Raw genomic sequence first — 14686 nt, 5'->3', positions numbered from 1 at the left:
TTTTGTTGTAAATGCATATTGCCTTCTCAGAGAAAAGCCTGAGGTTACTGACAAAAGTGGGCATTTTTAAAGATTAATGAGCAAACCGTTCCATTTCACTGTTGTTATATAAGTGAAGAGAAGGAGAGAATATCATGCTATGTGATTTCACCCTTTAGCTCTAGCTAGGTTGTTGATATTGGGCAAAAGCCCCCATGCCAGGAATTTTCACAGCTGATTAATTCCAGTCTTGATAGAAAAGTAGTATTATTTTGAGGTACATGTCCCTCACCGTATGCCATTCGATAAGTAGTTTATTTGAAATTAATGGTCCTACTTATGTAATAAAGTACTTCTGAATGTGACTAGGGGTGGCAGAATGAAGTGTTCAGTTAGGTTTTCAACATTAGTGCACCCTCTCGCTTGTCTTCCAAAAAACAGTATCTCATTAACAGTAAGAGAAAACCCATGTGTAATGAGTAAGGGGAGCAAGAGGCTGAAAAGGGAGTTGAAAGAGACAAGGAGGAGGTGGGATCATGGTGCAGGGAGAACAGTCTGCTCCATTCTAATGCATGGAGCAGATTGCATTCAACACACATGCGCAGAGGAGCCCAACCAGAGATTTTGCCTGCCTAAGGCACAATCTCCCCAATGCGTAAGTCCCAGCACACTTTGTGCAGGGCCATTGTGGTCATCTAGTCTGACCTCCTGTATAACACAGGACTTCCCTGGATTGCTGTTTGAATTAGAGGATTTATCTAGCCCTTAATGAATTAAGTGGCCTCACAAACACCTGTGAGGTAGGTAAATATTATTTGCATTTTACAGACAGACAAAATAAGGTGCTGAGAGGTGAAGTAATTTGCCCAGGATCAGTAAGTGAATCCATCGGATACTAGAATGATTAGGAGGCAGCATGGAGCTTCCACTGGGAAGCCAGAAATAGAATCCAGGAGTTGGAACTTCTAAGTTCCCTGTCCTCTCTTGTAGCCCACAGAATTTCTTTTGGCGCATGTTGCTTGCACTGTATCACTTTTAACTTCATATAGATATACATATCTCATGATGAAGGGCCCAGCACACACAAATAGTAGAAAGAACACACAGTTTTGGGCACCATTGTTTGACCATCCCAAATATTTACACCATGGGAAATGAAAGATGCTAAAGATGTATTGGGTACAGCAAGAGCAAAACAAAATGTAAAACCCAAGATTATCGGCCAAAATCCAGACCACTGCACAAAACAGAAGTTCTTTAAGATCTTAGAACCCTTTACATGCAAAAACATGCCTGATCTTCTGGGGTACAATCAGCATTGCACAGCTGTAAGCCTTGGAATGCAGAGTATGCTCCACGGCTGTGCAAAGCCTGGGAAACTTATGGCCTAGCTAGCAGATGTAGAGAAAATTTAGACTGAATTGTGCCCCCAAATCATAAATCTCCTTTGGGTATGTGTAGACTTTAAAATAAGCAAACAAATCCTATTTGTTACCTTGTAAAAATATAAAATTCATTTCCTTCTCCACTTCTGTGCTAAGATCTGAGTTTATGGATTTAGATGGCAGCAACACTAACTCCTAACATAGTATAATACAGGGATTCTCAAATGTCATTGCACTGCAACCCTCCTTCTGACAACAAAAATTACTACATGACCCCTGAGCCTGCCTGAGCTCCGCCCCTGGTGTGGGGGGCCAAAGCCAAAGCCCCACCACCTTGGGTGCGGAAGGGATCAAAACCGAAGCCCAATGGCTTCCGCTCCAGCCAGGGGGCATATAACTTGATCCCTGCCATCCAGGGCTCAATCCCTCCGGCTTTGGCTTGGGCCCTGAGCTGTGGTGAGCTGGAGCCGGTTTGCACCAGTTCATGCGAACCGGTTGTTAAATTTAGAAGCCAGTTTAGAACCGGTTGTTAAATGGGTGGGCAAACCCCAGCGGCCCGCAGGACCGTCCTATCCGGCCCACCTGAACTCCTGGCTGGGAGGTTCCCCTGGCCCCTCCCCCGCCTTCCCCTCTTTTGCAGAGCCTCAGCGTGCCACCCCGCCGGTGCCAGCGCTCTGGACCACTCCTGGGCAGCTCGGCAGCTCCTGCCACTTTGAGCGACATGGTAAGGGGGTGGGGCTGCGAGCTCCAGCAGGCCATGCAGCATCCATACACGCTGCTCTGAGCAGCATGGTAAGGGGGGTGGGAGGAGGGGTTGGATAAGGGGTAGGGGTTGGGCAGGGAGCGGTTGGAGATGGTGGAGGTTCTAGTGTGGGAGTGGTCAGGGGATAGGGGGGTTCGGTTAGGCATGAGTTCCGAGGGTCTGTTGGGGTGGTGGTGGATGGGGTCAGGGGACAGGGAGCGGGGTGAGTTGGGTAGGGCTTGGGGAGGGGTCCTGGGGGGAAGTTAGGGTGGGGGGGATCAGGGGACAAGGAGCAGAGCGGTTGATGGGTTGCAGGTTCTGAGGGGGGCAGTCGGGGGCAGGACATGGGTGGGGGTCGGATGGGGAGAGACAGGCTGTTTTGGGAGGCACAGCCTTCCCTACCTGGCCCCGATACAATTTTGGAACCTCGATATGCAGGGCTGGCTTTAGGAAGTGCAGGGCCCAATTCGAACAGTTTCAGCGGGGCCCCGGCAGAGATGACTAAAAAAACACATGGGGCTCGTACTCACTGGGCAGTGCTCCGAGTCCTCGGTGGCACTTTGACATGGGGTTCTTCACTCACTCCGGTTCTTCGGTGGCACTGAAGGACCCGCCTCCGAAGTGTCGCCGAAAACCCGGAGCAAGTGAAGGACCCACTGCTGATGTGCCACCGAAGACCCGGTAGGGAACTAGTTGTTAAGATTTTGGCACATCACTGGCCGTGAGCCCCAGCAAGTCTAAGGACTTGGCTACACTTGAGAGTTACAGCGCTGGTGGTGGCTTTATAGCGCTGTAACTTACTGCCCGTCCACACTGGCAGGGCGCATACAGCGCTGTATCTCCCTGGCTACAGCGCTGGCTGTACTCCACCTCGACTGGAGGAATAAAGAGAACAGGGCTGCTCTTGCAGTGCTGGGGTGCCAGTGTAAACAGTGATTAATCTTACTACATTGTAACTGACCTCCAGAACCTTCCCATAATGCTTTTAAAGTAAAGATAACACTCTTTGTTTTGTTGTGATGCCTCTCTTTGTTTTGTTGTGAACTAAGGGCTGCCAGAGCTGCTTATCTAAAAAACAAACACAGCTACTGTTTGCTCGAGCAGAGGCAGGAAGGGGGATGAATGTCCACAGCTAGTGTTTGCTTGAGGAGAGAAGCAGCCCGGAGTGGGGGAGGGGGGTCCATTTTGGAGCAGCTGCTTATCTGGTCTGAAGGCTATTTGCATTTAGTGAATGAGAGTGCGATGGGAAAAGGGGTCGAAACTTTTAAAATGATTGAAGGTTGGTGCTGTGTATCTTCAAGTCCTTAGCACTTGACAGTGTCAGCTCCAAAAATCCACTCTCTCTGTCTCCCCCACGCTTCCTGTCACACTCCACCCCACCCTGCTCTTTTGAAAAGCACGTTGCAGCCACTTGAACGCTGGGATAGCTGCCCATAATGCACCACTTCCAACACCGCTGCAAATGCTGCAAATGTGGCCACACTGCAGCGCTTTCCCTACACAGCTGTACGAAGACAGCTTTACCTCCCAGCGCTGTACAGCTGCAAGTGTAGCCAAACCCTCAGCCAACCCTGGCAATGCCATTAAAATGGGGTTGTGACCCACTTTGGAGTCCTGACCCACAGTTTGAGAACCACTGGTGTAATGAATGCAGCTCCCTGTGATTCCTTAGGTATCACTAATGCTGCAGCTGCAAGAGAAAGAGAGAATAGTGAAGTCACGTATTGACAGGCAAAAGCCTTTTAGTTCACTTTCAAATGGAAAAGAAATATCTAGGGATGTAACATGAACTCATTAACAGGCAACCTTTTTATAATCCAGAGCCATCTATCATTATGATTTGACAAAAACAGGTTGAATTTTTTTCCTTTGTTGCTGGCAGCCTATATCTGGGTTCATATCATAGACCTTGCAGAAATGGTTAGACTCCTTTACTGTTGAAGAAAGAATGAAGTTTTGAAAGATTATCCTGTTGTTAGACTGGCTTGGGGACCAGGTGTATAGCCCTTATTTCTCGAATCATCCTTACTCATACAAGGGGGCCAGTGGACTTCCAGTATCACCAGATTTATGCATGATAAAGGATAGACACTGTGCCAAATTCTCAGTCCTGGATCAGGCAGCTTTGTGCTGCTCAAGTGATACAAAGCAGCTAGAAATCTGTCCTAAATGATTCCTCTTGACAGAGTTGGGCTCTGTGCCACCTGTTCCCAGTTTTCACTTGCACCCTGAAGATGTGCACCTTTGTTTTGATTATGTAGGCTTAAATAATAAAGCTATGCCAGATAGATAACTGCTATCCAGAATCCAGGAAATATTAGATGTATGTGATCCAGGTAAATCTTGCCACAAGGCAGTCATGAGTGAGGACACCAGAAGCTGACTACAGGGAATTGACTAATATCCTGACTAGAAGATTTCAAATTTGCCATCAGACATGGGTCTGGGAAAGTTAACCCTAGTACAGTTTCCTTTTCCCAGCACCACTGAATATGGAGGATTATATATTGCAGAGCAAGAGCATCCAAGAGACAACTGGTCTGTACGGAAAGAGTGGTGTAGAGCCATGGAATTATGAGGCTGTATTTTTAATGTTGGTATTTACTTATATAGAGTACAATGATATTCATATCCTAGAAATGTGTTTAAAACAAGTGGTAAATTGAATGCTTTGTTCAAAGGGAAAGTGAAAATGGAAGGTGTAGTTCCAAAATGGATGACTGGGGATGCTGTTCTCTGTAGTTCCAGGCTGGCTGATCAGCAGCTTCACTCTGGCAAGTATGAGAGTGGGTGGAGGAAGGAAAAGCTAACCTCAGAATAAAAAGAATCGGCAATGAGATTAGGATTGCCAACCTCCAGGATTGTCCTGGAGTTTCCAGGAATTAAAGATTAATATTCAATTAAATATTATGTCATGTGATGAAACCTCCAGGAATATATCCAGCCAGAATTGGCAACCCTCGGTGAGATGCAGGCTGTAGTGAGAATTTGTGTTCACATTTTATTGGGTAAACTGTTGGACAGAGAAACCCACTCTGAGGGAATTAAGGGCAAATCAACATTAAGAAGAGCTCTTTACAGAAAGGAGAGCCCTGTCCAGAGAAGTTAAGGAGGCACTTTCTTTAATAGGACTCTGCCTGGCTGCAGGCATCTTCATTTGTAGATCTTGATGCAGGATCAGGGCATAAGGTCTTGATTAACTGAAATGTAAAGAAAGTGCATAAAGAAAAACAGTATGCACTGCTGTGAATGAGAGGTGTTATTCATGGATATACATAGGACACCGAACCACCTATAATGTTAAAACTTCCTTTCACTTTTTCTTTCTTGTGCTGCTTACAATCTAAAACTCAGCAGAGAAAAGTCTCTCTTGAGTTTGAGTTACTATAGAGACCTACATCAAAGACTAAATAAATGATAAAACTGCTGTCAAATGTTTTGTAAATCCAAAGCAAATCCTTTTAGGCAGATGCTCAAAGTAAAAAGCAGTAATAACATACAGTAAGTACTGTTTTCTTCTCTAACAATAGCTCTGAGGACAAACTAAAACAGCAATCAAGACTGTGGAGATATTTTTCTGTGTGGAACGCTGCTGTTATTGCAGACTTAATCCTGTTCGCGTACGCTGTGCTGGCAATGGGATTAAATGATTGTTGCAATTTAGCATGTTGACATCCATTTAGCATTGTAATATTATACAGAACATTTATAAATGTCAGATTCTACCTTTCGATGAAGTCAGTGGGTGAGATTCTGATGCTATCCAGTGTGACTCCACTGAATCAATATATCACTCTAGATGTACACCAGAGTAACTGAGATCAAAATCTGCCCCAATGTGAGTCCTTCTCATGAAATAACTTAATACAATGAAATCTAAAGACAGAATTTGCCTTTTCACTGAGATTTTGTCATTTTACTTTAACAATTGAATTTCTGCCAAGAAATCCAGTAAGAATCCTTTTAATTTTGTTGTAACATTAGAAAGTGCTTGCTAGTGTTGTTGAGGATGAGTGGAGTCATGTGGCTTGAAGTGCATTGAAAGTGTATCTTATATGTATGTTCTATTCTGCTTCATTCCCTGAATTCATTATACAACTACCCAGCACACTTACTTGCATCTTCTTGCTCCTCAGGAAGCTGACACAGATGAGAATCAGGGAACCCTAACATTTGAAGAATTCTCTGTGTTTTACAAGATGATGTCATTACGACGTGATCTCTACTTGTTGCTTTTGAGCTACAGCGATAAGAAAGATCATCTCACCGTTGAAGAATTTGCTCAGTTTCTGAAGATGGAACAAAAGGTATGAGAATAATAAATGTAGCTGATGGTCTTTTTTTAACACACAACAAAAGTGTGCGACCAACGTTAGCTCCTACTTTGTCCAGGCTGTAAACACTAGTGAATGCTGAAAATGAAGGATTTGTAATGGAGATGCTGAGACAAAATGAATCTGATTAAATACTGTAGTACAACCAAATGCTTCTGGAAAGCAGGATCTTTTTGATCCTCTAGGGGGAAAATGTGGCATATTAGGTAAATATCCACACTGGCTTATACTGACTTCCAGATAACAAGTTTACATTTAATGTTAGTAATCCAACAAGCAATGTATTTTAGTGCTGTAATGTTGTATCTTATAACTTTTCTTGCCTTTAAGAAGTTTGTTTATATTGAAAGAAGTGTGCAATATGAGTAAGGGTGGCAGAATATGACCTTTAATAAATAAAAGGTTTGAAAAGCATGTTAGAAAGTGAGTGAGGACAATACAAATTACATTTTAAAGTAGAAACAATTACTTGGTTTTTAACAAAATAAAGTAGGATGAAGAAAAAGCTGAAGTCTATGACTTTCCACATTTGATTTGCCTGTCTAGATTTAGTTCAATAATTTGTGTTAAAATTAGTTTTTGATGCAACATTTTTTCATTTAAACTTAAATTCCATATGTTTCTTTAATTTTATCCTCAACCTAGGAGCCTCTAGGTCACTTTAAAAACATAAATAATATCTACTATTTCTTTAAAAAGCAGGACTTAAGTATTGACATATTAATAACAAAATTACAATGTTCAAGCTACTTGTACAGGAGATTTTAATAAAGTGGACTCACTTCAAGCTATCACTACTGACAATTGATTAGTGTTTATTGCGGTTTAAATATAATCTTTTGTTCATCCCTAAAGTGAAGTGATGAGCAATATATCAATATTAATATTATGACAATCTCCTATTCTGAATTCTGACTTGACTATGTGAAAGTGGGGTTAGGCAGTGTGCCTAGAAATATAAATCTTTATCAACTTTTTCTGTTATAAATCCATGTTCTTTGTACAAGGCTTCTTTTTTTAAAAGATTTTTGAAGAGATATCCACAGTTTTGAGAAATTTGATTTGGTTTGGTACTTACAAGGCTTTTCTTTGAGTGTAAATTTTGGTTTAGTACTCAGCAGTTCTCTTCTTGTAACAGGCTATGTTTTCATTGCCTTTACCAGGTAGGGCACTAGTATCTTTTCATTAAAAAAATTATTAGAGATAAGCTATAAAACATGTACAAATCTCTGTATTTGAGCTCTTCAGGTCAGAGACTATCACAGAATTGCTTGAATGTAGGCACCGAAATCCACATTTAGGCATTTAGTTAAAAGGCGGCTTGATTGTCAGAGTTGCTGAGTACCAGCAACTCAGAGTGAAGACTTTAAGAGCTGCAGGTGCTCAGCACCTCTGAAAATCAGGTTACTTTTACTTACATGTTTAAATATGGATAGATTGTAAGCTCTCTGGGACAAAGGCTGTCTTTTGGTTCTTTGTTTGCACAGCATCTAGCACAGTGAGGTCCTAATCCACGGCTAGGAGTCCTAAGGGCTACACTCATACATATAATAAATTAAGATGTTTGTGGATGAAAGTTATCGTTAGTGTGCGGACAGCACCCTAGCATGTTGTGGGCAATGCCAGAATACAAATAAATAATAATAATGTCCTTTGTAGCCTAGAACTAGAGGGCAACATAATCACAGGTAGTAATATCTGTATTTTATCAGGAAGTTTACATTTTTGTGTGTGTGTGTTCTAAATTTCCCAGAAATTGTTTTTGTTTTTTCCAAGGGAATGAACAAGCCATTAAACATAAAAAAATTATTGAAAAATATCAAACATTTCTGCTGAAAACTTTTGTCTCTCAAAACTGGAAAGTTTCAATAAAATATTTTTATATTTTAGCTACAGCCATTTTTTTTTGCCAAGTAATATTTTGATGAAGAATTTTGAGTGGCTTTAATATGACTTATGCAGCAGTGATGGTTGAAGTTAGTTGTCTCTTTGTTACTAAATAGCATGTGTTTATGGTCTTTATATCCATTTACAGCTGTAGTGCCCAATTTGTGACTTTCATAACTTGCCATAGGCTGCGCAGATATGCTGCTGCTGACAGAGGCCAATCATGCTGGGTGTGACTGCTGTTGTGGCTATGCTTTATTCACTGTAATACCAGTGATTGTACACTGACTGCTTCGCTTTGTCATTATTTTTTAATGCCCAGTTAGTTTGATTTTCAGTTATAACATGCTGGGCCTCTGTCTCACTATTACGCAACTGTAGAGATTCTTGGGGGTGGGTAGCAGAACAGACTTCATTTAAAAAAAAAATCCCCACCTGGGATAAGTATGTGTCCTCTGTTTACTTGACATTTTGTAGTGATTATTTGTGTTGCTTAATTGTAAGGTATATCTTTTGCTTGATTTAATCTAGTGTTTCGATTCTGCATTCTGAGAATTAGTTCTTGAGAGAAAGCAAAGCCTACCTCATCATTGCTCTTTTGTAACAAACCCACCAGCTGATATCCACCAGCAGGATGGACACTCTTGGTGTTGCATTCCTTTCCCCAACTTCTTTGCTCCTCTACTGCCCTTCCTGTTATCTTATTCCCTCTTCCCTATGAGGGGCTTATTGATGAGTGATGGGAATGTTACATGCGAGAGCTCTTCCTGATTTCCACATGGCCCTTTTCGGTCATCCTACATCTCATCACTAAGGCTACGTTTTAGTCCAGGGTATTTTTAGTAAAAGTCATGGACAGGTCATGGGCACTAAACAAAAATTCCCGGCCCGTGACCTGTCCTGACTAAAACTTGAGGGCAGCCCTGGGGGTGCTGCAGGTGGCGGAAGTGTGTACGCCATGGGTGCTGGGGAGGGAGGGGTTGGTGGGGCTGAGGCAGGTTACCTACCCAGCTCCTGGGAAGCAGCGACCTCCAGCTCCTAATTCTACGTGCTGCCTCCACTCCTCCCCAAGCCTCAGTTCTGCAGGTCCCATTGATTGGGGCTAGGTCTACACTGGGGGCGGGTTGACCTAAGATACGGCAACTTCAGCTACGCGAATAGTGTAGCTGAAGTTGGCGTATCTTAGGTCGATTTACCTGGCCGTAAGGATGGCGGCGAGTCAACCGCTGCCACTCCCCCATCGACTCCGCTTCCACCTCTCACCACGGTGGAGTTCCGGAGTCGATGGCAGAGTGATCGGGGATTGATTTTATCGCATCTACACTAGACGCGATAAATCAATCCTCGATTGATTGATCACTACTTCCCAATCGGGTGGGTAGTGTAGACGTACCCTGGGAAGCATGGCCAATGGGAGCTGCGGGTGGAGGCAGCAAGTGGAGCTAGGAGCTGAGGGAGGGGAGTTCCTATTGCCCTTCCAGGGAGGTCCCCCACCCAGTAAGCACTGCCTTGCACCCCAATCCCCAGCCCTGAGTTCCCCCCCTAACCAAACTCCTGCAGCTGGGGGGGTTGGTGGGTCTGAGACTGCCCCAGTAACAGCAGATGCGACTGGCCCACGGGCTGCCCGAGCTGCTCAGGTGGCTCCCGGGCCAGCCGCATGGGCTGCTGCAGTAGTCATGGAAGGTCACAGAATCCGTGACCTCCGTGACAAACATGGAGCCTTACTTATCACTCTACTGCTGCTTTGCCAACATCTGATTGTTGGATAGTGGAGTTTTCTAACATCCTTCACAGAGGAACTGTGACATCCTCCTTCCACTCTCTCCTCTGCAAGCCAGGTGATAGTGTCACCAGTTTGTGACATTTTATTTTAGGCCAACAGATGACTTGTTCACACACTCAAAAACAACATCTTGCTGAACCTGTAGAGGGTTGGTTTTTGAAGGAAAAATGTCTGCATCAAAATCAGTCTTTCATCAGCAGCGTATAAATCCCTACATTCAAAAGATTTAAGTTCCAGTATTAATTAGCCATATTCAGTAACTGATGTATCCATATATGCCTATATTCAAAAATTACCATTCATGTAGAAGGCATTTTACAATTTAATGAAAGTAAATTTTAATTAGAATTGAGAGTCTGTGTCATCTCTCTCAAGTTAAAGTTAAAATAGCACAAGTGAAGGGACTCCTGTCCCTTAACAGCTGTAGCCTTTGCCTAGATTAGACATTTTCATTCCTACTACACACACAAACAACTGCCACACAGACATCAAGGAGCCAGTGGAAATGATGAAAAAGGTAATTCTCAACAGCTTGTGATGAAGAAGGCTCTGCTAGGAATAGCCTTTACAATCAAAGAGCAACCTCTACTTGAGCTTGGATAATCAGTTATTTTCTCCAGCAAAGTGTTCTCATTTCTATTATCCTGTGTAATTCTAGTAGGCTTCTTATGGTACAGGTTTAGCTTAAAGTTATAAATAAAATTTTCTAAGAAGCAAACTGAGCTATCCCCTGCGCTCTCTCTAACATTTGGAGGTATGAGCTGACAGACATTTCTGTCCTTTGACTACAGTGTATAGTTATTTCAGTATACTAGCAATGTTCGGTATTTGTATTGAGGTTTGGCAAATTATATTTTTAAGACCCTGAGAAAAAATAGACACTAGCATCAAAACGAATCTCATTAACTCAGAACAGAGATTATAACTACAGTGCAAGGTTGGACCAATTTAACCTTTGTGTCACCTTTAACCTCAGGATTAACCTTTGTGTCATCATGCCTACTATCTCAGACATTTCAGTTTTTGTATTTTACGTGTAAGACTCTTTATAGGTTGAACCATCAGTGCATTTAGGGTAATTTTAAAATATTTAACAAGACAAGTGCCTTGAGAATAGCCATCAAAATCTTACTCTTCTTGTGTTATAGTACTTAGAGCTAATCCAATATATTAAAAATGCAGCACTATAGAAACACAATCTTTGATATGTAGCGATTCTGAAATTATTCTAGTCACATAACTACGAAAAAAACAGCAAGAGAGATAGCAGATTAAAGTTTATGCATCTCTCAGTATAGAATTTAATCAGTTGATAATATAATTGTTTCCATCTCTGCTTATTAAAAGATGAAGAAAAAAAACCTCTAGACACCTCTACTACAACCCCAGTTTTTAACATGCTTGACAATCAGCTCATCCTGGCTTTTTAAAATTTAAATGTTCTTCATGGATGTGATGTGTGAAGCAGGGTGCTAATAAAGTAATCATATTACAGTGGAGCTGATTTATAAAGGCTCTGTTAAAGGACAAAAATCAAATATAATAGATTAAAAGATTTTCTATGGTAAGAACCAAACCAAAAAATAAAGAAAAGTGTAATACCAAAGGAGAGATGAATGCTGAATAACAAGCATGTATTTGGAATTTTTAGATTTGGATAAACATTTGCTAGTTGGATTCATTTTGTAACTGATCTAGCTGTACAACTTGCATTACGCACCCCAGTAAAGCAAAGGTAAATGTGCCTGCTTCCTCTAGGGTACTGCGTGCTCACCCAAAACTGGCAGAGGCAAAGGAAAAGACACAGGAATGTTGAAACCCTGCTAATGGTGTAGAAAGCACCTCTGTGCAAAGGGAGACTGAATAGACTTTAGATACATGGTCAGACAGCCTCAGTCTTCTGCGCAAGCTGATAAATTTCTCATCTACTCAATTGACGATGATGATGGTCGAGAAAGAGAATTTCAGCAGAAGTCTCCCTCACTTTAATAATTTGACATTCTAATTGTGTTTTCTGCTTCAGTTTTTACATATATTTTGCTTGATATTAGTTTGGGTCTGTCCATTTTGTCTGTCTCTCTTGTCCATTTAGACTGTAAACTCTTCAGGGCATGGACTGTCTTTTACACTGGTTTGAACAGCACCTGGCACAATGGTGCCACATTTCTGATTGTATTACGGTAGCATCTAGCAGTCCCAAACAATGGTCCCCGTTAAGGAAAATATGTTATTCACATAACACAAAATCATAGGCTTAAATCCCATAGCAATCAATAGAACTCAAGTGTATGCTTAAGCATTGTCTTGCGTATGGACTTAAGCACATTCTTAAGTGCTTTCTTGAATTGGAGCCAATACTGGCAAATAGGGACATTACTAGTGACATGCGGTACTCTGGATGGTCTAGCTGTGCTTTTAGGCTCAGTACAGCTTGCCACAAATGCTTGTGGTCCTTAGAAGAAGTGTCTTATAGCCTTATTGACAAAGGTATGCATCGTGCATTAATGGTGTGAACATTTTACCATCAATTTTTAGCACAGGTTTATCACGTATCATGTGAGACAGTGGATGGCGCAGAATGACCCTGGATAACTTCTGCTTTTGGAAATGTTTGCAAAACCATCGCAGCCATGAAATCTGTAAAAATCCAGGAGGCCCAGGAACATTTGCTGACCTTTATAAGTGGGGATGTGATACACTGACTCACCCTCTAATTTCTGTGCAATACCTGGGAGTCAGAAGTAGTATCATAATAGCTAAAAGAGAGACCAATATCATTAGTATCTGAGGAGAAGAGCTCAAAGTGACTGTGGTATCTCTTCAGTGTTATAGATACATACACAGAGCATAGACCAGTGGTGGGCAACCTGCGGCCCATGGACTGCATGCGGCCTGTCAGGTCCCATTGGTCGGGAACGGTGAACCACAGCCACTGGGAGCTGCAAGCAGCTGTGCCTGTGGACAGTCAGTGTAAACAAACTGTCTCACGGCCTGCCAGTGGATTGCCCTGATGGGTTGCATGCAGCCTCCCGGAGGCTGCGGGTTGCCCACCACTGGCATAGACCATCTACACTCAAAAAATCACAAAGTAGGTTTCAATCACAATAGGGCACTATTAACATGACCTTGTCTACTCCAAAATTGCAGGGAAGACCGAGGGACAATGTGTAGATGTTTACATAGATTGTATCAACCCGGCAGAAGCTCTTGATAAAGCCAACTATCCTGGTTTATGAAGACATCTGAGAAGATCTGGATGACCAGTTTGCCAAACTTTTCCAACGTCCTCATGCTGGAATGATATCAGATCCTTTTGGCTTTATGGACAGTGTTGTATGGGAGACCTCATTGTCCCATTGTTATTTGGACTTAAAAAAACAACAACAAATAGCAGTGTAAGATGAAATGATTCATGGTGCAGAGTAAAGATCAAATTCTGCCAGGAAAACTTTTGTGCAGTTGCATTTGTGTGCATTAAAAAGTTGCCAGAAAACCTCATTAGAGAACTACTTTTTGTGGTTGAGTGAACACATGTAAACCTCTGAGAGACAGGCCCGCGGATAATGGCATCTCATTTTGGTTGATAATTTGCATTTCAATAGCCAAGGTTCTTTTCAAATGAGATCCAAAGAAACAGTGTCAAAGCAAACATCAGGATTAATATCTCTTTCTGTGTATCACTAGAATCTCAACATCCTTAGGTACCTGCTGTAACTGCAGGGCCTTCCTGACTCTGAACAGAAAGAACTTTAGTATTACAGTCATTGATGAAGTGGCAAATATTGACAGTGATTCTGCTCTCACTTCAGTCACTGAGTAACTTTATGGCAGTTAATGGATTTTCCTAGCATAAAGTTGTTATAACTGACAGCAGAAACATCAGATGTGGCTTCTCTCTGGTCCTGATCCTGTAAACACTTATGCACATGCTTAAGTTTATGCACTGTGAGTAACTCCTTGACGGGGACTGCTCACAGTGCATAGAGTTAAGCATATGAATAAGTCTTTCCAGGATTAGGGCCTGGGACTGTTCTAATGTATGAGAATGTTAAGTCACCATTACAATACTTAACTGGATGGAATCCTCTACTGGATGGAATATCAGACCTGCCCCTTTGCATGTGCAGCCCAGCAATATTTCAGATTCCATTACTGCTACAGACATGAATGTTTCCCAAGTTACTGCTAATTTTAAATAGTGCGCATAGGTCTGGGGATAGTAGATGAGACTCTGTACCTTCCTTCAGTTGGTGACATTTTTGAACTTCTCACTAGCTAGGATAATTCACTTCTGTCCATATTGAGTTGGTGTCCCTAACCTCTGTTTGCCAGAAGCTGGGAATGGGAGACAGGGAATGGATCACTTGATGATTATCTGTTCTGTTCCTTCTCTCTGGGACACCTGGCAGTGGCCACTGTCAGAAGACAGGATACTGGGCTAGATGGTCCTTTGGTTTGATCCAGTATGGCCGATCTTATATCTACTAATATCACTGTCTATTTTCCTCCCATTATGATGCACTGTTTGCACATAAAGATTTTCCCCCACTCCACTTTCTTTCACATTTTGGTCCTA

The 14686-nt window shown here is 42.2% G+C and overlaps 1 protein-coding gene across 1 annotated transcript in view; it reads left to right on the top strand.

Moving 5' to 3' along the window:
- The window catches only part of PLCH1 (phospholipase C eta 1), a 201824-nt gene that overhangs the window by 131569 nt on the left and 55569 nt on the right, over positions 1-14686 (top strand). Inside the window, exon 7 of the mRNA XM_050966208.1 lies at positions 6243-6413. Within this exon, the coding sequence (XP_050822165.1) occupies positions 6243-6413 (171 nt within the window). The remainder of the gene's footprint in view (positions 1-6242; positions 6414-14686) is intronic.

Source organism: Gopherus flavomarginatus, chromosome 8 (genome assembly GCF_025201925.1).
Source record: "Gopherus flavomarginatus isolate rGopFla2 chromosome 8, rGopFla2.mat.asm, whole genome shotgun sequence".
Taxonomy (NCBI): domain Eukaryota; kingdom Metazoa; phylum Chordata; order Testudines; family Testudinidae; genus Gopherus; species Gopherus flavomarginatus.
Note: the sequence above shows the minus strand (reverse complement) of the source record. Positions and strands in the feature narration are given on the sequence as shown.